The sequence below is a fragment of the Theropithecus gelada genome, chromosome 16 (assembly GCF_003255815.1).
Source record: "Theropithecus gelada isolate Dixy chromosome 16, Tgel_1.0, whole genome shotgun sequence".
Lineage (NCBI taxonomy): Eukaryota > Metazoa > Chordata > Mammalia > Primates > Cercopithecidae > Theropithecus > Theropithecus gelada.
In genome coordinates, this window is record NC_037684.1 from 64,846,454 (window position 1) to 64,874,322 (window position 27,869).

At 38.3% G+C, this 27,869-nt stretch overlaps 1 protein-coding gene across 4 annotated transcripts in view; it reads right to left on the reverse strand.

The window, feature by feature from the left end:
* The window catches only part of MYH10 (myosin heavy chain 10), a 153,064-nt gene that overhangs the window by 71,509 nt on the left and 53,686 nt on the right, over positions 1-27,869 (reverse strand). For 3 of the 4 annotated variants that reach the window (XM_025363725.1, XM_025363723.1, XM_025363722.1), the window contains 6 exons: positions 21,827-21,919; positions 6,533-6,596; positions 4,625-4,723; positions 2,707-2,850; positions 2,376-2,471; positions 635-753 (listed from right to left, as the gene is read on the reverse strand). In XM_025363725.1, the coding sequence (XP_025219510.1) occupies positions 635-753; positions 2,376-2,471; positions 2,707-2,850; positions 4,625-4,723; positions 6,533-6,596; positions 21,827-21,919 (615 nt within the window). Of the gene's footprint in view, positions 1-634; positions 754-2,375; positions 2,472-2,706; positions 2,851-4,624; positions 4,724-6,532; positions 6,597-21,826; positions 21,920-27,137; positions 27,156-27,869 lie in introns of all 4 variants that reach the window. The other variant, XM_025363721.1, reaches the window with a different exon arrangement.

Here is a 27,869-nt window from a genome sequence, read left to right on the forward strand (position 1 = left end):
AGGGACAAGGTGGCAGGGGCCCTTCTGCTGGCCTGGTTCCCAAAGTATGCAGATTTGTCTACTGGATTATCTATCTAGCTGGGGAAAACTGGAAATTATAATTTGACATTTACTTTTTTAAAAAAAAATTTAAAAAAATTTTAAATCACCTTAAAAAAATTTTTTTTTTTTGATACAGACTCTCGTTCTGTTGCCCAGGCTGGAGTGCATGGTGCAATATCGGCTCACTCCAACCTCCACCTCCTGGGTTCAAGCAATTCTCCTGTCTCAGCCTCCTGAGTCGCTGGGACTACAGGTGCATGCCACCACACCCAGCTAATTTTTGTATTTTTAGTAGAGACAGGGTTTCACCATATTGGTCACGCTGGTCTCAAACTCCCGACCTCAGGGGATCCACCCACCTCAGCCTCCCAAAGTGCTGGGATTACAGGTGTGAGCCACCGCGCCCAGCCCCTTTTAAATGTTTTTGAAAATGAAAAAGTAAATATACTAAAAAAACCACTCAATTAGTATCTAAAAACACCCATGTAAGACAGTTTGTATCGATTCAGTTTGTTACATGTCAATCAGAAGGCCAAATGGCCATGGCTTATCATTCAAACAAATCAGTAATAAGAATGAACATGAAACCTACTTGTTCTTTGGTCTGGGCTTTTTGCACATAGTCTCGGCCGACCTTGATCCGGGGAGTCAGGATGGCCCGAGTAAACTCCATCACATTCATCCCAAGAAGATGGCAGAGTTTCTGTGCAACTGAAGTGTAAAAAGTCTCCTAAATCCTACATTTTTTACTTATAATCTACTCACAATATATTCAATAAACACTTGAAAAACCTTAGTAATAATTAAATTGTATTAATAAATAAAAGTCTTAAAATCAGACAAGTTTTAGGTCTAATGAAAAATATCTTCCATCCCTTCAAATTAATACACACTCAATTTTAGGCTACAAGAGACGGCTAGTCAGCATTTGACTGCCTTGCCTATTTTTTCATTTTTTTAGATGCAGGTTCTCACTATGTTGGCCAGGATGGAGTGTAGTGGCTATTCACAGGCGTGATCTCATGGGAGTTTTGATCTGCTCCATTTTCAACTTGGGCTGGTTCACTCCTCCTCAGGCAACCTAGTGGTCCTGCTGGGAGGCAACCATACTGATGCTGAACACAGTGTAGACAACCGATATGCATAGCACATGACGGCCTAGAACTCCTGGGCTCAAGCCATCCTCCTGCTTCAGCCTCCTGAGTAGCTGGACTACGTGGCCACCATGCCCAGCCTCCCTGCCTTTACAAGAGTGACGTGACCTGATCCTCTTCTAGTTATGGGTCATTTAAAAATTTCAAAGCCAAGCTATACTAATATGTGCCTTACTCTGCATTTTAGATGGCTCCATTTTTAGTCTATTTAACCATGGAAAAGCCATACGGAGGATGGAGGCCCAGCCGCCAATCAAACTACTTTGATTGAATGACAGATGAATGGTCCTGGAAATCAACAGCCCTAAGAGAAGGTGTCACAGTTTGGCCAGGAAATGATGACCAAGAAGCAGCAGGAGTGGCCCCTTAGAAGAGCTACACAGAATTAAATTGTTATCAAGCCTCAAATTGGTTACAAAAAAGGATTATTTCAAGGGCAGATAATGTGACTTTATGTCAGCCTTCACCTGCCACAGGGGATTGTAGATGCCTCCATGAGGCAGGATAACTAACTTGTTGGAATAATCAAGTAGTCAAGGCAATATAGAGATCCTCACTTTTCTTTTTCTCTCCAGACCATCTGAAGCAAACTGATATATATATTTTTAATATATATCATATATATAATAAATATATAATTTAAATATATTTATATATTTATACTTTATATTAAATATATATTTAATAAATATATAAAAATATATTTGGGTCACAAACTTTTGTTTCTGACCACTGCAAATTTAAAACCATTTTCAACATTTAAAAATGAGAACATTTCCTTTAAAACCTAGATTTCCATTTTTTCTTTGAAAAGTCACTTATATTTGGCAACACTGGGCCTATAATCCTGGCAAGGTGCACACTGGCTGGAACTCAGCAGCTGCAGCTCCCTCTCAGGCAAGCGTGTGGCCTCCTGCGGCTGAATTCTCCTCCCTCAATTCCCAAGGCCTCCTCCATGCTAAGGCAGAGACTGCTGCTACTTTTCATCCTACGCCCTGTCCCCTGTCCTCATTTAGAGAATCAGGGGGACCCTCGTGTAAGCACACGAGGTTGTCACTCTACTCTTGAGGGTCCCTTCAGAAATGCTTCAGAGGTGCTTTTATGCTTGCATTGTAACACGTTCTTGGAGAGCACAACAAGCCACTGAAATAGAAATAAAGTCAGTATTCATCAGTTTACCTGTATTTTCTGGCATGGAAGCTTGATCAGTATTTCTCTCCTTTTTGAAAGAAATATTTCCAAACTGTAGCACTGAAGATACTACTTTAAGCATTGCTTCACGTTGATAAAAAGAAAAAAAAAATTAATATTGCCTCAAAATGTAGCGGAGACATATTCTCATTTATTTTGTGCTAAAAATTAGCTATACAAAACTTTTCAGGAAGACATGTCTTTTCAGGATTTCATACAATTCATTACTTTCCCAATCATTTTCTAGTTTAGGTGATTTACCCCAAATGCGTAAGTCTTAGGAAAGTGAGTATGAGAATCTCAGAGAAATCACACATACACAGAATCTCTTCATGAGAGAAGCCCATGATGTGCATTGCTTCCATAGTCTCCTGGAAGTTATCTTTGTCTTGCTGTCCCGGAATAGGAATATAGCCATTGGAGAGAAACCTGTAGTTATTAAATCCTTCGAGAAGCAAATCAGCTAAAAGGAAATATAATGGAAGAAAATTTAATAAATACTCATGAAGACAACTAAGCCACACCTGCATTCAAACTGTGCCGTTACAGGAGAACAGTGGTCACCATGCAACCCATTGCCAGCAAAATGTTGCTTTTTTTTCCTTTATATATTCATGTAAATACGCAAACATACATGTTTTTGTTATCTGTACCAACGAAGGAAAATGATGATGTTAACGATGCAAAAACCTTAACAGGAGTTTTGGGGATGGCAGTTTGTACAATATTCTGTTTGAAATCGGTTATCTGGGAAATGATGTCAATTTTCCAGATGATAAAACTTTATTGTTTTCAGATTTAAATATTTTAGCCCTCTTTTTTGAAGGAAAGCTTTTAAACCCATATTCTATATTCCTATCTTAGCAAGTAGTTTGCAGCAAACACTATGAAGTGAATATGAAAACTACCATGGACATAAGCTAAAGATACAGTGCCGTGGATCAAGCAAGTCCCAAGCCCAGCAAAGGCCCTGAAACCCTTTCCCCAAGCCTGCTTGCATGGTGGTTAACTTGCCTTTAGAATGATGATGTGATGTGGTGCAGCAGACTATCATAACAGGTACCCACACTGACTACTTGTACTGTAGGAGCCATTTATTAAAGAGAACTTACTCTCTTGACAAATGCATTCTTGAGAGCCAAAGAATATTTCTCAGGAGTGCTCAAAAGAGCAGGGCTATTTATCCATGTAACAGATATGCAAATGTGCTCCCAGCTTTCTTTGTGACTGGCTCTCTCGCCCTCCTGCAGAGAATTTCTGCAGGTCACCCTGTCCCCTGATTCTTGTCTACATCACATTTCACTTCTACAGGGTACTGCCTGCAGCTATCTTTTTCTATTTCTTTCAACACTTGGATCATTTTAAAGAATTTATTCCTATTGCAGTTATTGCCAGTCTAAAAGCCTGAGCATTTTCTTCTCTTCAGTGTTACATATCGCATAATCTTGAATTTTTAGTCTCTCCTTGGCAATAACTCTATTTTTTTTGTTGCTTGGTTTTTCCCTTGCAGGTCTTTCTCTGATTAATTTTTGGGTTCAAAAGTTTCACAGATGTCTGTGGTTAGCAAACGCCTAGACACCAGATGAGAAAAGTTTTTACTATATATGTGTCTATTTTGATATCTAGATAATATATATAATAATCATGCAGAAACACTAAATTTGAGAATCAGAAGAGATGGGAAAGTTATGCATCTTCTCCTCTCTCTCATATATTTCTAACCCAGCAAAATTCTGACCCAGACCTGAGCTCTCCTTTGTACCTGCCCAACTCTAAACTTCTGGTCCTTGTGATTCATGACATTCAATCAATCAATCAATATCCACCACAGGTTCTTTCTAGTACTCGTGGGAGCAATAACATATATTCAGTTGTAAATTTAGAAATAAAAATATATATTCTACTTAATTTTATTAGATAAATTTCTTTTCCCTTACTTTCATATTTTAAAATGTTGAAAGAGTTGTAAAATATGCATCATTTATCTTCTAATTTAAAATTTTTTAAAAAGAAATAAAAGTACCAAAGATTATATTATCTACAATATCTGCTGCTTAAAATAAAGTACTTACCCCATGGCATGGAAGTTCAATTTCATTTTGATTTTCATGTTTTAACCAGCTGGAAATTTGGTGTTTTGTGTGTAAAAAACTGTTTCCCAAAATTGTTTTTTCTCAAAAAAATATTAAAAGAGATATTCCAGTGAATATAAAATAGTAAAAACCTTTGTAACTTACACTTTAGGTGTTCTCCTGCTCCAGATAACAACTGGTAAAAGATATGAAAAGTACGTTCATCTTTAGCTTGACGAACAGCACGAGACTTTTCCAGAAGGTCTGAGCAAAGACGGTTAAGAATTAAATGATTGAATATAATTCTTAAATAAAGGCCCTCTTTCAGTGTCTGTAAATTTAAATCATAAAACATCTTCTTTCTCTGATATATACAAAGTGTCCTGCAATGAACTATTCTAAATGACTGTCCTCCATCTGTGAAAAAAGAGAATAGATGCAACTTACGTTCCTCACTGATCTTCCAGAATCATTGGTCTGGGAAGGAACTTAAAGATTATACGTGCTTCCCTCACTCAGCTCCACTCTACCCCATCCTTCCCCTAACTTGGATTACATTCAAAAGAATACTACACTATACGAGGAACTATAAGAAGCTATTAAAAATGAAGTACAGTAAGGCGGGAGAAACTCTGTAATACCAGATTAACACAGTTTTATAAATAAGGAAGCCATGGTACAAGGAAATTCGTCAAAATAATATAGCTAATAAGCGGTACAGTTAGGAATAAAAAATTTGGCTTGACTCCAAAATGCATGCTGACAGCGCCCACAATGCTACCCTATTGAAAGCCTCCTACATGAGGGGTACTCGCCCCTTCACACTCAGCAGCGCATGTAACTTTCCCAAATGCCTTGACAGCTATGACGAGATTAAGCACTAGTCTTCCCTCTGCTGCTCTGGAGAACCAGTGCGGCCAGTAACTACACCTGCTGCTACCCACCCTGCCTGGGCTTCCCATGGGGCAGGTGGCACAGTCCCCAGCAGCTCCTGTGTTGTTTCACACCACTGCACGCCCAGCTGGGTATCTTATCTGGGGCTCAGATCCACAGTTCTTGATGCTGCAGGAGTGCGTATGGGTTGCCAGTCACACTGGCATCTCAGAGAATGTGTAGTACAGCTTTGGAAGATGATTGCCTCTCTTGAGGTAAACCTTCTCTGGGGCCACCAAAGTGAATTAATTCTGTATGTGCCAGACAGCCTGAATTTTAAGTCAGACTATCCCACACATCCTCTATGTCTGCTGAAAGACACACTCATATGAATCATGCTCTGACACACCTGTATGAAGAAAGCTCAACTGCAGATTCATTCTCCTGTCATTTTCAAGTATTTCCAGATTTTGCTGGCTGTGAGTCTATCTGGAAGCATAAAATACTGTTCTTAAACCAGAAAATCATGGTCTATCCCTCGAAGGATAGAAACAATGTATTTCTGTCACTGGAGATTATTCTAACAAGTACCCGAAAATTGTCATCTATATATCCTTCTAATTGGCACACTATCACTCAGAATCATTTCTATTTTCTTACATCTCCAATCAAATGTGTTTTATCTAGGTATGTATGTGCATACACATACATAAATCTTCTTATGGCCATTCTATGCAGGTGACATTTCTTAGGACTATTCTGTGTATTTGACATTTTATTTTTTTCTCCAGCTTTATTCTACTTAACACTAACTGAGACTACTTTAACTCTGTAATCTTGTAAGGATTATTTCAATGAGTACATGTTCATCCTTCTAATATCAGAAATACATGGTAAAAAGTGGGCTAACAGCAACAGGGGGAGGGCAGCTGCGTTCATCTGAATGTCCTATACCACACAAACACTGTGGCACTCTCCACTTCCCCAGCCATGTGAATAGGTTATGGCCTGGTGTTACAAACAACAAAACACTTCGGAGTTAACATTCAGTAGTCGAAAGTATTTGAACAAGGCATGCTATCTCCGGGCTCAAGTTCTATCATCTGGATACTGGGAGTGATATCACAGAGGGTTGCCATGGGGTTGTAAGAAGACTCAATCATTCTTTATTTTGGGTTACACATTTACGAAAAAGGATACATGTTTCAATGTTGGCCCCAACGATATAGCCAGTTACATCAAAGTTGATCCGAATAAATTTGCCCTGAAAATAAATTAAAAAGAGAAAATTGAAAATAAATAAGTACATGCTGGATATGAACACTATAATAAACTAAGAAGACAACAAGCATCCATGAATTAGTTACAACAATGGATCTTATATATTGCCTCAAACAAAAAGAAAAAAGAAGAAAACAGGCTGTGATACATTTAGAAAAGTAGTAGTAGAAAAGGCTACTTTCCTGGACTATTACATAATAAAATTTGAAATTATTAACAAAAGGAAAGTAGTGAGATCCCAGTCATTCAGGAGTTTTTAAAAGCTCTTCTGAATAATCTGAAATGGGAGAGATTTTAATAGTTTTAAAGGACCACTCTATCCAGCACTGTAGTGGTAGATTTAAACATCTGAATAATATAGATGATTTCCTAGAAAAATAGAAATCCATTCAAGAAAAACAAAAACAAAACCAAAACAGAAAATTTAACCCATAAAAATAAAAAATAGTAAAACAGAATTACTTCTTTAAAAATGCTGGATTAGTCTTATGAAACAATTTTACAAATTTCTAAGGAATATTTGATTTCTTTACTATATATAACTGTTTTACGGAAACAGAAAAATAGTTACTATTTCATCATTCATTTTATAAAGTTTGTCATAACACTGAGTACCCAATCTGGTAAAGATATTACAAGGAAAGGAAAGCAAGCTGGGTGTGGTGGCTCACACCTATAATCTCAGCCCTTTGGGAGACCAAGGCGGGTGGATCTCCTAAGGTCAGGAGTTCGAGACCAGCCCGGCCAATACGGTGAAACCCCGTCTCTACTAAAAATACAAAAAAAATTAGCTGGGCATGGCGGTGCATGCCTATAATCCCAGCTGCTTGGGAGGCGGCGGCCGGAGAATCACTTGAACCCAGGAGGCAGAGGTTGCAGTGAGCTGAGATTGTGCCACTGCACTCTAGCCTGGGTAACAGAGTGAGACTCCATCTCAAAGCAAAATAAAAGCAAATATGGTATGGTTATATCTTACTTCTAAAAATATATATAAGGAGAATCGCTTGAACCCGGGAGGTGGAGGTTGCAGTGAGCCGAGATCGCACCACTGCACTCCAGCCTGGCAACAGAGTGAGACTCCGTCTCAAAAAATATATAGATAAATAAATAAAAATACATATATATAGGGCCATATTAAACATTTTACAAAACAAACATAATGATCAAGAATGGTTTATTCCAGGACTGCTAAGGGCTGACACCAGTAAACACACCACTATTATTCTTCATATGAAGAGTCAAGGGATTGGAGGGCTTCCCTTGAGGAAACTGACAAGCTGTCTCAAGTTTATTGGGAAATGGAAAAGGACTTAGAATAATCACAACAATTCTGAGAAAGAAGACCAGGGCTAGGGGAATCACACTACTTGATTTCAAAAAGCTATAAATTTACTAGGACAGTGTGGTATTGGTGTGAGGACAGAGATACAGATTAGTGAAGCAGAAGAGGGTCCAGGAATTGATCATGTATGTAAGTTAATTCATTTCAACAAAGGTGTCAAGGTAATTTAATAGGGAAAGGACAGTCTTTTCAATAAATGGTGCTTGAAAAATATGCAAAATGAAAGAAAAAATTAAAGGAACCTAGACTTTTACCTTGCACTACATATAAAACTTAAAGCACATCACGTACCTAAATATATGGGCTAAAACTATAAAACTTCTCAAAGAAAACAGGAGAAAATCTTTATGACCTTAAATTAGACAAGGATTTCCTAGACAGAATGCAAAAAGCGTGAACCATAAAACAAAAAACTGGCAAACTGGATTTCATCAAAATTTAAAACTTTTACTCTTCAAAAGATACCATGAAGAAAATGAAGAGAAGCCACAAACTGGGAGATAATATTTGCGAAACACATATGATGAAAGGTTTGTTGCCAGAATATACAAAGAACTCTTATATTTCAATAGTAGGACAAACAACCCGAGAAGAAAACTGGGTAAGTGATTTGAATAGACACTTCATCACAAAAGATATGTGAATGGCCAATAAGTATATGAAAAGAAAAGATGTACAGTATCATTAGTTATTAGGGAAATCTAAGTAAAAACAGCCATGATGAGACACCACTATATAACCACGAGAGTGGCTACACATTTTAAGAAAGACTAGCAAAGATACAGAACAACTAGAACTATCAGACAACCCTGGTGAGAAGGCAAAATGGTACAGCCAGTTTGCCGGTTTCTCATGGTGTCAAACACAGATGACTCTACGACCCAGCAATTCCACCCCTGGGTGGGGTTTCACCCACAAGAAAGGAATGCATGCATCCACATGGACTTGTACATGAACGTCCCCTGCCACTTTATTCTTAACAGCCCCAAACTGGAAACAACCCAAATGTCCACCAGCTGGCGAATGGATAAAGACATTGTGCTATATTCACACAATGGAACACTACTGAGCGACTACAAGGAATAAACCAGTGACACACCCAACAACTTGGATGGATCTCAAAAGCATTCTGCTGTGTGAAAGAAACTAGACATAAAGCACTACCTGCTACATGATTCCATTTTCTTGACATGCCAATTACTAAAAACTCTAGGGACAGAAACAGATCAGTGGTTTCAGGGGCAGAGGCAGGACGAGGGAACTGATGACACAAAGGCTAAAGAAACCTTTCTGGAGTGAGGGAAACATTCTTCCTCTAGATCCTGGTGCTCACTACACTATGTACACATTTATCTAAATGCATTGAACTGTACACTGAAAAGGGTGAATTTTATTGTGTGCCAACATTTTAAAAACAGTTAAGGGAGAGATCATAGGAACTCCTAAACGCCAATTTTTAAAATATAACTCAACATCCGTTTTACACAGATGAGCATGGCCCCTTGTGCAAGGATGACATTCAGATCCGTGAAGCATTCTATAACATAATAATAATAATAATTCAATTCTGTGTATTTACTATAAACATATTAAGTTAAATATGCTTCCCTATTAAAGTGAAAGTCGTTAGATTCACACTCTTCTACTTAAACGGCACCAGGCAGCTTGCCCATCCTTTTACTTACTACTTGAGGGCCCTTCTCACCCTTCCCAAAGTGTTACTTTTCCAGTATATTAATATTTACCTTATATTAAAAAAATGAGTAGTCTGGGATGCTACCTAAGAAGTTTCTCAGCTATATTTTATTGTATGTAAATTACACCTCAATAGTTGATTTTTAAAAAAGAAAACAGGAATCACTTTCTAAAATGAATAATCCATTATATTTTTGCTCAATATTATGAGCATTCATTAAGAACTTACCCCATTTTCCTATAAAAAATAAAAAACCCAAACCAAGCTAGCAAACAAGGTGAAAGGGAATGTGTGTGGGGAGTGTGGGGGCAGAGCCCTGGGAATATACTGACTTCCTGCTTGAGGAGGAACAAACTGTGAGATCAGGTCACAGGAGAAAGTTCTCTCAGGTGTGTGTCAAGGAGCTCCTTTAGCACTCCTCCTCATTCTCCTTCACCACTGCCAAATGTCCTAACTCTGCCCCCACCAAAATGTACATATTCTATTTCACATTGTCTGACAGTGCTGCTTTGCACTAAGATATACATGACAAGCTTGATATACTCAGGCACCATGCCGTCATCATAACAGAGGTGGATTCCATGAAGGCCGGCTCCCGGTGCCACTAAACCACAGTGTTCAAGAGGGAGTTGGAGTAAGAAGCAAAGGCATTTTGTGACAAACAGGCTCTTAGGACATCTTACAAAGTCATGAACAAAAAAACACTTATGCTACACAGTAAGTTATCAAAACAAATGGCAAAAACAGTATTACTCTGGACATGAGTCTAATACACATCACAGTGAATGTCGACAATATAATAGAAGATAAGAATTTAGGATTTCTTTAGAAGTTAGCATGGTGTCAGTCACCAAACCTGCAATTCCCTCTAGCCTAGATACTGATTTAAGGCCATCAAACTTACTGAGGTAATGATTTAAATTCCTCTGAAGACCACAATGCAAATCCATCATTACAAGGCTGCTTGACTATCAGTGGTGAGCATTTAGTATTTTTCTTCTATAAAGACCTTGTTAATTAAGAGTCGCATAATAAAACTGACAATTTGTTTGCTTGGTTAGTTTGATTTTACAGTGTGGAGAAAGTTTTGTTTGGATTTTTAACAGGAGAAAAATTTTCCCTCCTTTTGAGATAGGCTAAACAAATAAGCACTTTACATAAATAATATAATTATGACACGAAGAGATGCTGACCTAATGCTCCCCAAACTTCAGACAAACACTGAGGCTGTACTTTAACACCTGAAGCACAATGTGCACTTCCACGCATAGCACAGAGGTGCTAATGGGAACACCGAGAAAGGAGAAGGCTTCACATAAACAGCGCCAGCCGAGCCTAGCAATCTTAGTGTTTACCACGTACATTAGCTGCTTCCAGCTAAATGGTATTTTAAAGAGAGGTTCTGTGCTTAAGTTCACTGGAAAAAAAAAACCAAAAAACAAAAAAACACTACAAAGAGTAGGAGTCCTTGGCATATTGCAATCTAATTTCAACTTCTAAGTTGTGAGGGAAACTGCATCTACTATGTTGAAGAGATACAACATTCTGGGTTAATAGCTATTCTAGGCAACAACTGTGGGCACCCTTCTCTCTTCCGCCAGTAGGTTCTTACTTATTATTGCCCTTGCATTGTCAGAATGCAATAGTTGAATATATAAAATTCTGATAGCTCCTACTTTGTTGACAAGAGAAAGATCTTTTTTGCTCTGTAATTATAAAACATTTTCATCTTTAGATTTGTAAGCATCAATTAGAATGGTCAACCCAATGACTTTACTCATTTTATATTATCTATTTCCTTCTAATAATTTTCATATACACACCTACTTTCTGCATTTGTCCACTTATGAAACTTATCCAGGTACATACTGGTACAGACATCATACAAGATTAAAGAATACTGTTATTTCATCTATTTGCTCATCTATTTGCTGAAATAACAGTATTCTTTAATCTTGTTGCAAAATACTAAGGAAATTCTTCCTACTGAATGACTACCTGGATGCTCATGTCATGTTCCTTTTTTGCCCTTAGAAATATATATTATTCTTGAGTTTGAGAAAATTCTAGGCTATCACTTGGAGACTCAGTCTGAGACTCTCTTTATAGAACTGATTTCATCATCATCTTTACAGTCTACCATGCTATTTGTCTCTTTGTGTTCATCTTCTGATTGATCCAATGTTTGTGAAATGTTTTTCTGTCAGTTTCCTTCTCATTGACATTATGAGTAGAAACTGAAAACTTCTGATTTTTCAACCACGTTCACTAAAAGCTAAAAGTAACCTACAAAGATGGATTCTCTAGTTTTCTTTCATACTTACTTGAAAGACAATGCAATATTTGGGGTGATATAATAAGAAAATTAAAAGATGATGCAATAGCTATTGTAGCATCCTTCTAGGCAATCCCATTATTCTTATTATTTTATTCTTTTTTTTTAGCATACTTGAGAATAAATGAGTTAATAATGAACCAATTTCTAGGATAACAAAACAGCAAACTATTTCAAGATGCAGAAACAAATAAGATCATTAATACTCCATAATGTATCTTAGATTTATAAAATGGCTCAATGGACCCACATGTAATTGCAAGAGAGAATGAACTTTATTCTATTTAAAAAATAAGTACATTTTGTCTTTGTGTTTTGGAAGACCCCTAAGAAAGATTTAAGTTAAAAAGCTATCAATCCTTATGAATAGTTAGAACTGTTCAAAAAAGAAACTGAAAGTGGGTCCTGATGTTATACTGAAGGTTAAAATTCTCCACAAATCTTAAACAGCTGTATTATCTATACAATACCTCATTGAGTTAATAAAAATATTGCTATTTTAAGAGACAGTAGTCAAAAGGCAATGTTATTACTACAAAGCTGCTAAGGACATGCTGCCAACATGACTGCCCAGGCAAATGCATTCTCAAACTTCTCATTTTAAGGCTGCAGAAAGGTTAATCAAAATCATATGGTCTCACTTAGTTCTTATTTTAAGAAAACACTTCCCTAAAAAAATTCTTTATATCCAGTAATATAAACTTTTAGCTTTCACCAACATGTATGTTTAACTTCTTTATTAAGTATACATATCAACATGCTGTTTAAGCTTTCAACTCCGAATACTATTTCCTTTATTTTTTTTTAACCACCTCAAATAAATTAGAAGTTCAAAATTCATCAAACAAAACAAATTCTTTATTTGGGCAATATAACATTAATATACAGGTAACTTTGAATTCTAGCAACTGTGAAATCTAAACTTGAATATTATTCACTGTATATTTAGTGAATTTATTTTTCCCTACCTTCATGGGACATTAAAATAGGAAAGGGAGTTGAGTTCAAAGGAGAAATGGGGCTTTGTAGTCATCACTGCCACCTGAAGCCACCTGCCTCTAGCCATGGTCAATGCCACTGTGTTCTTTTGACATCACTATTGATGGTAAACTCCTTGGGCCATGCATCTCCTTCGAGCTGTTTGCCGACAAAGTTCCAAGAACAGTGGAAAACTTTCATGCGCTGAGCACCGGAGGAAAAGGATTTGGTTAGGAGGGTTCCTGCTTTCACAGAATTATTCCAGGGTTTATTTTATCGGCCAGGGTGCTGACTTCACACACCATAATAGTGCTAGTCCATCTACCGGGAGAAACTTGATGATGAGAACTTCATCCTGAAGCACACAGGTCCTGGCATCTTGTCCATGGCAAATGCTGCACTAACACAAATGGTCCTAGGTTTTTTACCTGTGGGGCCAAGATTGAGTGGTTGGATGGCAAGCTTGAGGTCTTTGGCAAAGTGAAAGAGGGCGTGGATATCATGGAAGCCGTGGAGTGCTCTAGGTCCAGGAATGGTGAGACTGGCAAGAAGATCACCATGGCCAACTGTGGACAACTCTAATAAACCTGCTTGTGTTTGATCTTAACCACCAGACCATTCCTTCTGTAGCTCAGGAAAGCATCCCTCCATCCCATTTGCTCACAATATCCTGTAATGTTTGTGGTCTCACTGCAGTTCTTTGGTTTTCTTATTCCCCTCAACATCAAGCTGGACTGCAGTTAAGTTTATGATTATAAAATAAAAACTCAGTAACAAAAACAAACAAAGGAGAAATAGGAGAAAATTAAGATTTGGGGCCCCTGAACAGATGGCCTATAGAGAAATGTTCCAAAATAATTTAGACATGTAGTCACTTACTTAGATAAATAAACAAAGTCACCAACATGCAACACTCTCTTCCTCATCATTTCCCTAGCCTGGTGTCCTTTTCACACCTACAGTCCACAGTAGCACTGGCCATGACAGTGAGTGCCAGTGAAATATCTTTCGGCTAGATGCAAAGGGCCAAGCAAAGAGCAGTGAAAGAAGAGATGCACGGAGAACAGTGACGAAGGGGACAGGGCTGCAGGGGCCTGCAGTGTGGGAAGAGGCAAAAGAGAATGGTATTTCTGAAAACATATTTGGTAACCGATAAATCTTGGTTATAAGCCAAAGCACTAAAATGTATTCTATTTTAAAAACACTTTAACAAAACAAAAACCTTATGAAGCTGAAAATGATCAACTCTCTAGCTAAATGACATTCATACTCAGATATTTTACAAGACATAGCCAAGCACTTTGACAACCTGACAAAGTGAAATTTCAGAAGCAAAAAGGAAAACCTGTACTGAATATCCCCAAGTGATCTAGGACTTAAATACTCCCCTTCATGTCGGATATCCTGGCAAGTCAGGTAAGAAGCAGGCCATGGGACCTGACGTCACTTTAGTGTTGGCCACTTGGCCAGATATGCAAAGATGACTTTTCTTTCTTCGTTGGGGGCAGGCCGAGGGAAGAGAATAAGATCTGTTAGTTAAAAAAGGTTTCTCTTCACATCTATAATAAATACTTTCAGAATTAACATTTTTATTGAAACACACATCTAGACTAAACCGGAAAACACGAGTTTTACTTTTAAGTGGGAACTCTATCTTTTAAACATTATATGAAGAAATCTGTGCTGAAAATGCCCACTCCATAATCGATTTGCATAAAGGTCAGATTATGGTACTTAGAATATTCAATCAGAATTTCACCAGTAAAAACAAGAGCATGGGAAACCCCCAAAACATGACAAGTACATTGTGTATTAATTACAGCTACACATTTTGATGATAACGCATGTTGTATACCAATCCAGAAACAAGTGAAATTACACGTGTACTGTGAGCGTTCTCAACAGCAAAGACAACTAGAATTATCTCGTATATAATCAAATATAACTTGTTAAGGATTTCACTCAAAATGTGCAATAGGGAAACTTGGATATTTGATATTTTGATACCATGAAGAAAATAAAAAGAAAATTATCTTAATTCATTTCAAAAAAATTTGTTTCTTCTGAATTGACATCAATTTCTGGAACCTTTTCTGGGGTGATTGTAATGTATCCATAGTAACTAAAACTAGATTAGTTATTAGTTAGCAACTTAATTCAGGGGCAATGCAGGTTTGTTTCATATTCTCAACATATTTTCCCCCTTCTTAATTTGGTATCTAAAGTTATTACATGATCTGCAATATGCATTAAAACACAGCACAGATAGGGTGCTATGCATGTGCGTTAGCTATTTGCCCTAAATGAGAAAACCCATTCTAGGAGTAATGAGCTAGCACTTAATCCAAAGGCCAGATGGCTACCTTAAATGCTTTAGCTATCTTAATCTCCAAACCAAACCAGAAGCTTTGTTGTTAGTAAAATGAGTTTTCACATGCACTAAGTGGCCTCATTACTTAGTATAATGGATATTAGAAATCACTAGGGTAACATGAGTGGCATTAAGCCACGGACTGATTAGAAAGAGATACATATTAACTTCAAATAGAGACTTAAAAAAAAAGATAAATAAATAAAAACAAATAAAGATACATATAGACCCTCCCCAATCTGGAGCCAAGGGAACAGGTGTCGAGACTCCAGTAAGTGCAGGAGGCTGTATTGCTGAGGGTGCTCCCAGAGCTTGACACTAAATGGCTGTGTGCAGCCAGTGATCTGGAAGATGCTGGTTGCCTGGTGCAGACCATATTCTGTCACTGATACTGTCACGTTTGCTTCAGTATATCTTTCAGGTAAAGGTTTGTTAGAGAAATTAAACAGAGCTGGGCTGCATGCAACTTACAAAACTGTTTTCAGTGCGTGCCTGCTGATAGATACGAGGGTGTGGAATCCCGACGTGCTTTCATTATAACCTGGTAACTGTGAGGAGGATGCCTACAGCCCTCACCTAGCTCTACTTGCTGGAGGATACTTGTCTACCAAAAGGTACATAATAGTTGGAAACTGCCAAACTGGCTGAAGTCAACTTGTGAAAAAACAGAAAGAAAAGAAAAGAAAAAAGGATTTGTGGAAATAGAGAAAGTGATTGTAACTAAAACTCTGTGAGGGAAGATGTATCTGCTGATCCAAACAATCATTTTAAAATTGAAGTCCCTGTTTTTAAAGTTTCATTATGAGAGATTCATTTTACATAAATCTCCTTCATCTGGAATGCATTTTACTTCTCCATAAACAGAGAACTGGACTAACTGTGAATGATTATTTTCTTAAGGGTAATGCTCTCCGAAAGAAAGAATCCCTTTAATATAAACCATATGCTAGTATCTTTGAAAGAAAAGATATTCTTCAGGAAATTAGTCATCTATATCGGATCAAAGAAATGGAACCAAATGGCTTCTAAAGCTTATGGAGTTTATAGTCTCAAATATTTTCACTGTAAGCATGTAGCTTGTAAATATGACTGCATGAAATTTCACTGTATACACAACTCATTTTTTAACATCATCTTACTCTTACTATGACACTGATCTCAACCCAAGGCCTGGCCTGCCCACGGAGCCACTGCCTCCCTCATGTTCTCTACCCACGCTTCTAAAATGGGGGCATGCATATTCTCAGAGGATCTAGCATAGGTACCACCTTCCCCGAGCTCAACAACATCATGACATGCCGCTGAAAACACATTAAAAAGTTAAAACCGATATGAAGGTGTGCTTTACAGGGCTAGGGACCTTGGTTTTGACCACTGATAAATTCCCAGGGCCTAGAAGAGCGCATGGCACTTTGTAGTGTCTGCCGCATTTTAAGTAAATGAATCTCATAAAATCCATAAATATGCCTGTGGGGCACTATGCTAGGAACCAACGATACAAAGTCCCTGCTGACAAAGCTCTTAGACATTCTACTAGGAAGGATAATAAATAAGCAAAGTAATTAGTTACAGCTTGTGATAGGTGCCATGAGGGAATAAATAGGATACTGTGATAGAGAATAAGAAGAAATCTCCTCGGTTTAGACTAACTAGCTAGTTAGGAGAAGAAATGTGGACAGATTTGAAACACCTTCTGGACATTTAACCAATGGGATTCACTGCTGGCCTGGACGCGGGCCATGGGAAAAAGGCTGATTCCTAGGTATTTTGTCTTCCTAGGTTTTGCTATTGTTTTTATTTTAAGTTTAAGCAACTGGGTGATTTGATCATACCATTTATTGACAGAAGACATAAAGGAACAAATTTTGAAAGGAAAGGAAAAATTTTCATTTGGAATATGTTAAACTTGGAGAATCTATTGATATCCATTTGGAGACATCAATTAAGTTGCACAGTGGTTGGCAAAAAATAGGTGCTTAATAATTAAAAGAACTAAATAACAAATCAAACATCAAAATTACACAGAATTGAATTTAAAAATGAGTCTACAATGGTTTCTTTCAAACCCCAAGAACCAACACCCATAGAGAAATACTAAAGGGGAATTTTAACTGAACATTATTTAATCAATAGACCTAATTATTTTTAATGCAGCTACTGAGATCAACTACTTGTTTTAGTACTGTATAGGTAACACCTTATGATAACAGTAGATAGCAATAAACTATTATTAAAAAAATAACGTATCAATAAAAGTTGACTTTCTAAGAATTAAAGCCCAAAGTAAACAATTTAAAGATACCTCTGTTTCTTAGTCGAATTGAAAGCTACGTCTAAGAACAATGCCTCAATAAAAAATCTTTTTTCTACTAAAAACAAATCAGTTTTTACTATATTAGAATGCACTTAAAGGTTATTATATAATAGTGCAGGCACTTTGGAAGGTGGTACTTCAGCTGAAATAGTGTTTGTTGAACATTTGGATTCAATGGCTGATTCTTGCTCCTTTCCTATGTGCTGCTTCCAGGTGGCTAGAAAATAATATAGTTCTTCCTACCAGCAGAATGTAAAACAGGTTTCTATCAGACTTCATTGTCAACCTTTGGAATAGGATGTATAAATAACAAGCATTAAATAGACTCATGTATTACTTTGCAAATAAATTTCAGAAAATAATTACCTTAATTTAGACTATAATTTGAAGGAACGACCTAGAGCAGTTTCTCGATCTTAGCATAACTGATACTTTGGGCTCAATTATTCTAAGCTGTGGGGACTGTCCCATGCATTGGATGATTTTTAGCGGCATCCCTGGCCTCTACCAACTAGAAGCCGCTGGCACACCATTACCCATTCCCCCAGGTAAACAAACAAAAATGTCTCCAGACACTGCCAACGTCCCTTGGGGAGCCTCCAATTAAGAACCACTGACCTAGAGTCATTCCAGTTACAGATTAAAATCCTACATACATCAATGATGGAAATCGCTGTAAGGATTCATGGTAGCCACGATAGCCAAGGCTGCCTCAGTGATCCCCACCTCTGGTATTCACAGTCCCCTCCCACACAGTATCAGGGTTGGTTTGTATGGCCAATAGAAGACAACAGAGGGATGACATGTGATTTCCAAGGCAGGGTGTGTAACTTCTGTCTTTCTCTCTCTTGGATCACTTGCTCTGGGAGAAGTTGGCTGCCATGTCATGGTGACATTCAAGGAGCCCTATGGAGAGGCTGCCTCCAAGGTCAGGAACTGAGGCCTCCAGCCAACAGCCACGTAGGACAGAGACTTCCCAAGAAGAGTTACCTGAGGAAGATTTGAAGGAGATCCTCCCACCTCAGTCAGGCCTTCAGATGACTGCAACTGTAGCCAACATCTTAGCGACGACCTCCTGAGAGACCCTGGGCCAGAGTCACCCAGCTAAGCTGCTACTGACTTTCTGACACACAGAAACTGTGAGATAATCGATGCCTTAAGCCACCGGGTTTTAGGATCATTGGTTACATAGCAATCAATAACTCATACAGAATTATAGCTGTTCCAAACACTAAAATAATGAGTTGAAACGCACCCTGGCAGGGAGATAAATCCTTATACTTCATAACAGAATCACTACATTCTTTACCCAAGGGCACAAATGATGGCTTAGTAGCAATTTATCTTTTCCAGGAAAAAATGAGACAACTGAGCACCAAAACTGTTTCTCTTGAATTCAGGGTATGGTTTCAGGGCTTGGGGGCGGGGAACAGAATAGATTAGTAACTTGATTTCTGTGGTAAGATAAACGATTTTCCACAAAGTCCTTGAAGATCTTGATGGAGATTCACATACCAAAGCTGGCAGCTCCCTGTTCCTTCTTTCCTGTGATATAGCCACTAAACACAGGGCATTTCAGTAGGAAAATTTCAGATTTAGTTGTGGCTCAGGCTCAATGGGGATGATCCAGGAGAATGACAGAAAGTCTGAAGGAATGCAGTTTCCTCAGATAGTTTCTAAACCCACAAGTCAAGTCCCAGGCATGCATCCTACTGACACAGGCACATTTGTTTATCCCACTTTGCACATAAAAAGCTAAGTTAATTACTAAATGAACTTGGATTAAGTGAATCTTCAAATTTTATCTTACTGGAAATAAACAATATTCCAAGAAAGTACATCCCTATTTCTTACATAACTTGGAAAGCATCTTGCACTGAAACCATCTCTGAGGGTGCTATGGACTGAAATGCGTCCCCGCACAAATTCCTGTGTTGAAGTCCTAACCCCCAGGACCTCATGATGGAACTGTCATTAGGAAGAGGGTCTTTAAAGAAGTAATTACATTAAAAAGGAGTCATCAGGGTGCACCCTACTTCAATATAATTGGTGTCCTTATAAGAAGAAGAGATGAGGACACAGACACACACAGAGGGAAGGTCACGTGAAGACACAGGGAGAATACAACCATCTATAAGCCAAAGAAAGAATGTACAGTGAATCACCAAGAGAACTAACATAACTAACTCCATTTCTGTTTAAGGGGCCTTTACCCATTCCTGCACATGGGCAAGGATAATTTTAGAGCACTGAGATAATATGCAAAAACAGCAATCAGGTAGTTTTTAAAACTAACTCTGAGATTAAAGGAGAAGGGTGTGAACAACTATGTTTTGTTAAAGATTTACAGAAGCACTGTGACTTGACTAAGGACAAGGATATTCCCAACCTCCTCGGACCCTTGCTGGAGCCCAGATGTCTGTGGTCATCAGTTACCTCTTCACCCGAACCCTGTCTCCTTCCCCCTGCTTTAACATAAAAACAGCCTAAAATGTGTTCCGACTTGAGAGGGTCCTCTGGGACACGAGTCCACCATCTTCTTTGTTGGCTGGCTCTCCAGATAAACCTGCTTTTCCTCCCACCAACTCTCGTCTCCTGTGCATGGCTTTCAAGTGGCACGCAGCCGAACCTGGGTTCAGTTATGAGAGGCCTCAGAGGAAACCAATCCTGCTGACACCTTGCTTCAGACTTCTAGCCTCCAGAATTGTGGAAAAGTATATTTCTGTTGTTTATGCCGCTCCCAGTCTGTGGTACTTTTATATCGTAGCCCTAGTGAACTAATCCAGAGGGCTTTCTGGTTGCCCTTGTGTTTGCTGGGTCCTCTGTGATCCTGAATCTGGTCGCTTCCACTAATCATAGCCACGATGCCATTGGAAAATTAATGTGCAGACCATGATGTCACACTCTGTTTTAAAAAGCAAGTCACAATGACACTAGATCCCCAAATGCTGAACTGTAAGAAGAATGAACTGTTGGAACTGAGGTCTCTTTTACTCTGGCCTTCTTGACTTTTACCAATACTTCAGAGCAGGGATGAGAAAAAGGGAAGAATTAATCTGAACAACTTAAGTGGAAATAATTGAACAATGAAGTCCTTTTTCAATCTAACAGTGGAAGGGGTTTCTGAAACTTGATGACCATAATCCAGGGCAAAAGACTTATTGGAGGAATGTCCACTGTGTTGAATATGGGTTTAAAGATGATTTGCTGTGATGGTGTTGAAGCTGGGCAGCTGGGGTGGGGAGGGGCAGTGTCCCCAAAGTAACAGAGACCTGGCCATCACTTAGGATAACATTCTCAGGTGAACAGGTACAGCCAGTCAAATTGAAGGGGAAAGTAAAGCTTTCAAGTTGAATAGCTAAGGAGAATTTTTAGGCTGGGTGTGGTGGCTCATTCCTGTAATTCCAGTATTTTGGGAGGCTGAGGCTTCCAGCGATTCTCTTGCCTCAGCCTCCCAAAGTACGGGACAACATAGTGAGACCCTAGTCTCTAAACAACAACAACAACAACAACAACAAAAATTATTATTTTAAATTAGCCTGGTGAAGTAGTGTGAGCCTGTAGTCCCGGCTCCTTGGGAAACTTGAGGCAGGAGGATGCCTTGAGACCAGGAGTTGGAGGCAGCAGTGAGCTATGACTGTGACACTGCATTCCAGCCTGGGTGACAGAGCAAGACCCTGTCTCAAAAAAATTTTAAAGAGAAGTCATAGTAGTGACTAATTATTCTGCAGTCCAAATCCCACAGAAAATAGCAAGATAGGGAAAGGTCAGTTTACCACATCTAACGCGTTGAATGTTTACTATGCCTAGTGCCGGGCTAAGTGCTCAACGTGCACACCATTTAATCTCCACTCTGATTCCATGACAGATGTTATTATCATGCCCAATCAAAGACAAATAAGCTCAGAGAGGTTAAATTACGTATCCATAAAGTAAGACATAGAGTTATACATTTCTGTATGACAAAATGATTAAAGTTACTTACACATTACCTTTTTTCTTTTTAAATGTGACTACTAGAAAATTTAAAATTACATGTGAGCTTGTATTATGTCTACAGAACTACATCTATTAGCTTCTTAAAATCTAGGAAGAAAAGTAATTCATTTGCTTAATCACAGTAGACATTTAACTAGAAATCTAAGGAATTAAAAGCTTCTGGTGCTTTGAAACTTACAAAACGAGATGAGTTATCATTTTTCACAGTCTTCGCATTTCCAAATGATTCCAGAATTGGATTTGCTTGCAAAAGCTGTCGTTCAAGTTCCCCCTAAAAGACATTACACATACACACACACACACACAAATAAAAGCAGATGTACGTTAATCTAATGTCTTTACTCAAGTTATCAGGGAAAAAATTTCTAAAAAAGAAACTGCATCTTTTCCTCAGTTCTTTCATTCTGTCTGTCATCCAGCAACTTTTGTTGGCTTCTTAATCCTGGTTAGGATAACGGACTCTACTAAAGGAAAAAAATTAGCATCTACAAAGTGACCACAAGGAGAAGAAAATGTCACGCTGAACAGAGAAGATCAACTTAAGCACAGGCCACGTAAATCAGGCAGAGAATTTTGAAAATAAAACAGATGGGCTTTCGTGAAATGAAATTTAGCATGACACTTCAATGAAGAACATACTAATACTTCTGTTTATTTTAACTCTGCCTTATTTGAAAACTTTAAGGCAGTTAATTTAACAGTTACCACTGTATTGATGTAGCACTTTCCAGTTTTCCAAGGAGTTTCATATACTATCTCTATCATATAGACAGGGCAATGTCTTCGCCTCCACTTTCAGAGGATGGTAAAGATGTTGATGCTGCTAACTTGCTCAGATTTAACAGGCTAAGTAGAGAGTATTCGGTAAAATGTCTGCTTTAGTCAGTGTCTTTACTTATATGTAAATTAGGCCATAAAACAGATTTTACAAACAAAAGGTGGAAATATATTAATATGTGCTTTAATCATGAAACACAATAGAAAGCTGCATGAGAAAGTACGATGCCATTTCTGGCCATGAAAAGCACCAGAAGTGATGTTGTGTTTCTGGAATGTAATTTCAGAATTATATTTTATGACTTAAATAAATCTGCTTTTTCCAAACATAAATCTTAACCCTATATTTTAAAATACCCACAGTATTTTAGACCTAAAGAAAAACTAACTAAAAGCTGCTAGTAAATGCGATACTCTAAGCAAAAAAGATGAATACAAAGAACCTCACATAAGGCTTTTAAATTAGTGGTATTTGGTATGTGAGGCACTCCATCACCACCAAATTCAAAAAAAAGAACAAATATATGTCATCCGTACAGTTCTGTCACGCCACCCTGGTGTGGACTGTCACTCTGCTGAAAGGGTGGGGAAGGGTTCCTGAGGCACATTACACAGGAAGGGGACCTGCTCCACCTACGTCCATTACAGCATGATCTGCACTGTCCGCACGTTCACAGGTCTTAAGTACAATCTACAACCGTGTTTAGCTGAAACCAGTCAGGAACCAGTCTTGTCGAGAACCTCAAGCTACCAGGATGTCATTACATGGCATCGGTTCGTTTTCTTGGCGTTAAGACAGTTTCCTCCCTGTACAACAAATCTTCTGGTTTCCTCACTTAAAAACCCTTACCAGACTATTTTTGCTGTGCATTTTTCTAAACCATTACATGCTGCCAAACTTTCTTAAGCATGGTATCCTGAACAACTTTGATGACTGAGAGTCATTGTTAAAAATGCCAGTCAGGGGCCGAGGCGGGCGGATCATGAGGTCAGGAGATCGAGACCATCCTGGCTAACACGGTGAAAACCCGTCCCTACTAAAAATACAAAAAAATTAGCCAGGCGTGGTGGTGGGTGCCTGAGGCAGGAGAATCGCCTGAAGCTAGGAGGCAGAGGTTGTAGTGAGCCGAGCCGAGATCGCGCCAATGCACTCCGGCCTAGGAGACAGAGCAAGAGACTCCATCTCCCAAAAAAAAAAAAAAAGAAAAAAAAGAAAAAAAAAAGGAAATAAAAAATGCCAGTCATTATTCGGTGATAGAATAGACTGCCTTCCCCCATCCCCCTCCGGGGTTGGCAGTCACTTCCATCAGCATTCCTATGACTAATATCTTGCAAAGCCCTTGGTATACTCAGTTTGTATTAACTGTTTGGGTCTCTAAAAGCCTTTTTTTTTTTTTTTTTTAAACCTAATTCAATCTATGTGATGAGAATGTGGAAACTTGGAAAAACACTGGCATTCTGGTAAGTGGGGCATTACCTTAATAGTAAATATCTACTGCTAGACTGTGGATTCCTTAAAATCACACACCACCCTACCAAATCATAAGAAAAAGATTTTGATAGTCCATCTTTAAAGAGTTTTCCTAACTTGGAGGTAAAGCCAGTAATGCATATCTTACTTTAATATTACTTAGATATGGCTAAAAGGATTATTGGAGTCAAATTTTTTACTGGTTCTTTCCTTTTTCCGTGTGTGTGTGTGTGTGTGTATGTGTGTGTGTGTGAGAGAGAGAGAGAAAGAGAAAGAGAGAGAGCGAGAGCGAGAGCGAGATCGATCCACTGATTCTATTCTTCTTGTGCTGGCTTCAAGTAACCTGGCTGTATCCCCTGTGCCTAACTCGGTCAGTATCAGATCAAAATGATGCTTGGCAAATGTTCTGCTGAATGAATGTATAATCAGAGGTTCCACGGGTATCCAACTCTTTATATGTGAGGACTTTTTCTGCTTATCTGTGATGGTGGGTATCATGAAAATGATGCACAAACCTTTTTTTTAAATAGCTCATCAGCTAGCGTTAGTGTATTTTATGTGTAGCCCAAGACAATTTTTCTTCTTCCAGTGTGGCCCAGAGAAGCTAAAAGGTTGGACACCAGAATTCTAGAAGTATTTGGGGAGGGACGGTGGTGAGCCAAAGGCAAAGAGAAGATTTATGGGTCCTCAGAGTCACCATGGTAATTGTGGACTAAGGCACCCCTCTGTCCCTGGTGTTGGTCCCACTACGTTAATAGTGTCATGGTATCACTCCTACTAATGGATTTGTGGACACTGGTGAGACTGAGTAATGATCTCAAAAACTCATAAATGAATCCCCCAAAACCTGGTACAAAGCTAACTATCATAACATATAGAAATTCACATGAAATAATTTCTGTGTTGAACAACTTCATAATTAGATAAATGGTGCTAACAAATCTCAACCAAATTATGAAGGCATTTGTAAACCATCAGGGGGCAGTGACTATTCACTTTTCCTCTGGAACTGGATGGGCAATGTCCTTCGTTTCTATTCTATAATGTTATTTTGGAATGTAGAAAACAGGCAGCCTTAGCTATTGAAATGATTTTTAAAGTTCTAAATATTTAGAGTTATATACTGCTTTAAAAGTTTACCAGTCATAGTGAAAATTATACTCCTGGGTTTATTACATAGTATATAATATACGCTCGCTATATGATATAGCATGAGTTCGAAATGGTTAAAAATATATACCTCTTTCAAAAGTCCAGTTCAGCCAGCAAGGGGACTCAGGCTGGGATCGGGCTGTACCTTGCAGGCCTGGCAGGGCAGAGCTGCAGGAAGGTTAAAAGCAGGCAGCAGCAACCAATCACATGTTGAAAACCAGACTCTAATCTCAACTGGCAGAGTCTCATTACTTGCTACTTGCTATCTATCACCTCTCTGTCTTGGTTCAGCACAGTTTAAACCAGGTTGGGGAAAGATACAAAGTCGTCCTGAAGATGACTGGAAAGACAGGGAGGCAAGTGGGCTGGCTTGAAGGAATCATTTGTAGGGGATGGTCAAGTTTTAGAATTTAATCATTTTCAAATCTGCTCCGAAATTGCGCTGTGTTGAGCCTTTGTGAACTCTGTGCTAGACTTTGAGGGTCTCTAAGAGCAACCTCTCCTGAGGAAAGAGGGCACACAGAAGCTGTACTTGCAGTCGGCTGGTGGATACTAAGGGGATAGAGCCAAATAAGACCTTTAATTTTGTTATAAAAGGTACACCAAAAGTTCGTAGATAAATGTTTATTTCAAGTTTACTTAAGTATTGTGACTTTAATTTTGAAAACTGATTTGCTTATATTTGTTCATATTTCAAAAATGAAGATGAAATTTAAAAGGTAAACATATAAGACTGACCACACTGCTCACTAGGATGGCTTTAATAAAAACACAGACAATGACAAGTGCCGATGAGGATATGGAGAAACTGGAACTCTCACATGTTCCTGGTGGGAATGTCAAATGGTACAGTCTCTTTAAAAATGTTTAACAGAATTACCATATGACCCAGCAATTTTACCTCTAGGTATCTACCCAAGAAAAATGAAAACGTATGTTCTCACCATAACTTGTACATGAGTATTCATAGCAGCATTAATTATAATGGCCAAAAAGTAGAAAAAAATCCATATTCATTTTCTGATGAATGGACAAACAGAACGTGACACATATTTAATATAATGGAATATTATTTGGCCAAAAAAAGGAATGAAGTACTTATATGTGCTAGAATCTGGACGAACCTTGAATATATTATGCTAAAAGAAAGAACTGTCAGGGAGGACCACATATTATATGATTCCATTCACACAAAATGTCCAGAATAGGCAAATACATAGAGACAGAAAGTAGATTAGTGCTTGCCAGGGGCTGGGGGGAAATAGCACGTGACTGCTAATGGCTATGGAGTTTCTTTTGGGGTGAGGAAAATGTTCTAAAATTGATTATGATAATAATTGCACAATGTGAATATACTAAAAACACTAAATTGTACATTTCCAATGGGTACATTGAATGGTATATGAATTATATCTCAATTAAGTTGTTTCAAAAAAAGAATAAGTAGACAAACGAGCAAATAAATAAAGGACTGACAAAATCAGGAGCCTAGAAATGCCCTCCCTTTTGGGTTTACAATTCATACTACCGTTTAGTGATAAAATGCTGGATGTATACACATGATTCCTCAGAATTTAACTTTTGCTTATAAAGTTCAATGTAAAATCACAAACCAGTGGTATCAAATCAACCAAAAGAAACTGTGACCTTGGAAAGTACAGACTTTTCACATTGTAACTATAACTTTAAGGCAATCATTCAAGTGGGGTGAAGAAGTGGCAGACAGTGACACCCAGCAGGGGGAGAAGTAACTTCTTGACAGGACCCTTCCAGGGTGTGACCATTCCCTACCGCCCTGTTAAATATTTCATGTTCCTCAGTTGTGTTGGGGAAGAAAAATTGAGAACGAGTATTCTTCTGATATTTCTAAAAACGTCAGCATAGCTACTGCTTAACTATGATTAAAATCAACTTGGGAAAAGCAGCATTGAAGATTGTGTGCACAGTGGACACATGCAGTACGACATGCAAATCGGCAATGACCGGGAAGCATGGCCCAAAGAAGCTGCTGCCTTCTTTGGGAGAACGTGCTTCCCAGGGATTGATTTGACTCAAAGTAAAATCTAGGGCGGGTAGGCATGCTACTCACATACAACAGGGATCCACTCTGTAGTTTAAAATGACATCGAAACAAAATGTTAACAACAATGATTTATGTGTTCCATAGGGAATTTGGAAAACCTAAATCTGTGTATTAATTGCTTAGCACTATTTCAATAGCGACCCAAGTACATATTAAAAGGACGTTTAGCAAGTACCTCTAAAGCATAAAGAAAAGCTGCCTTCTGGCCCAGATTTTCCTTCTTTAACTGGCAAAGAAGCTTTTAAATATCCTACAGGATAACGATTATTTCATTAACCCTCTTCATTTGTATCACTGGTCTATTCTGCAGCTAAAGGAGCAAAAGGACATCATAGGCCTTCATAGGTACAGTGCAGCTTGGGTGGCTGGCAATCTCTTAAGAATCTTAAGAAAGATATCTTAAAATCTCAGCGTCTATGACAATTCCTTAGATATTTACGATTATTTCTTTAGATTAACAGATCATTTCCATAACTCGATATTATTGTTTCTTGCTTTATATCAGCTTTGTATCATTATGTTTGTGAAAGACAAACCAAAACCCTTCCAATGCTAGGGAAAGGAGTAAATCCAAGTATAGATGTCCTACTCTATCCAAGGTATCTGGCTCAGGTCTGCCCTCCTTCTCCTCCCAGGTAGTGAGATGTGGAGGACATGCTATGATTCTTGGTTTGTCCATTGCTATGGTCTGTGGAGCTGAAAGGTAGGCATCTGATAACTAGGAAGAATAACAGTCTT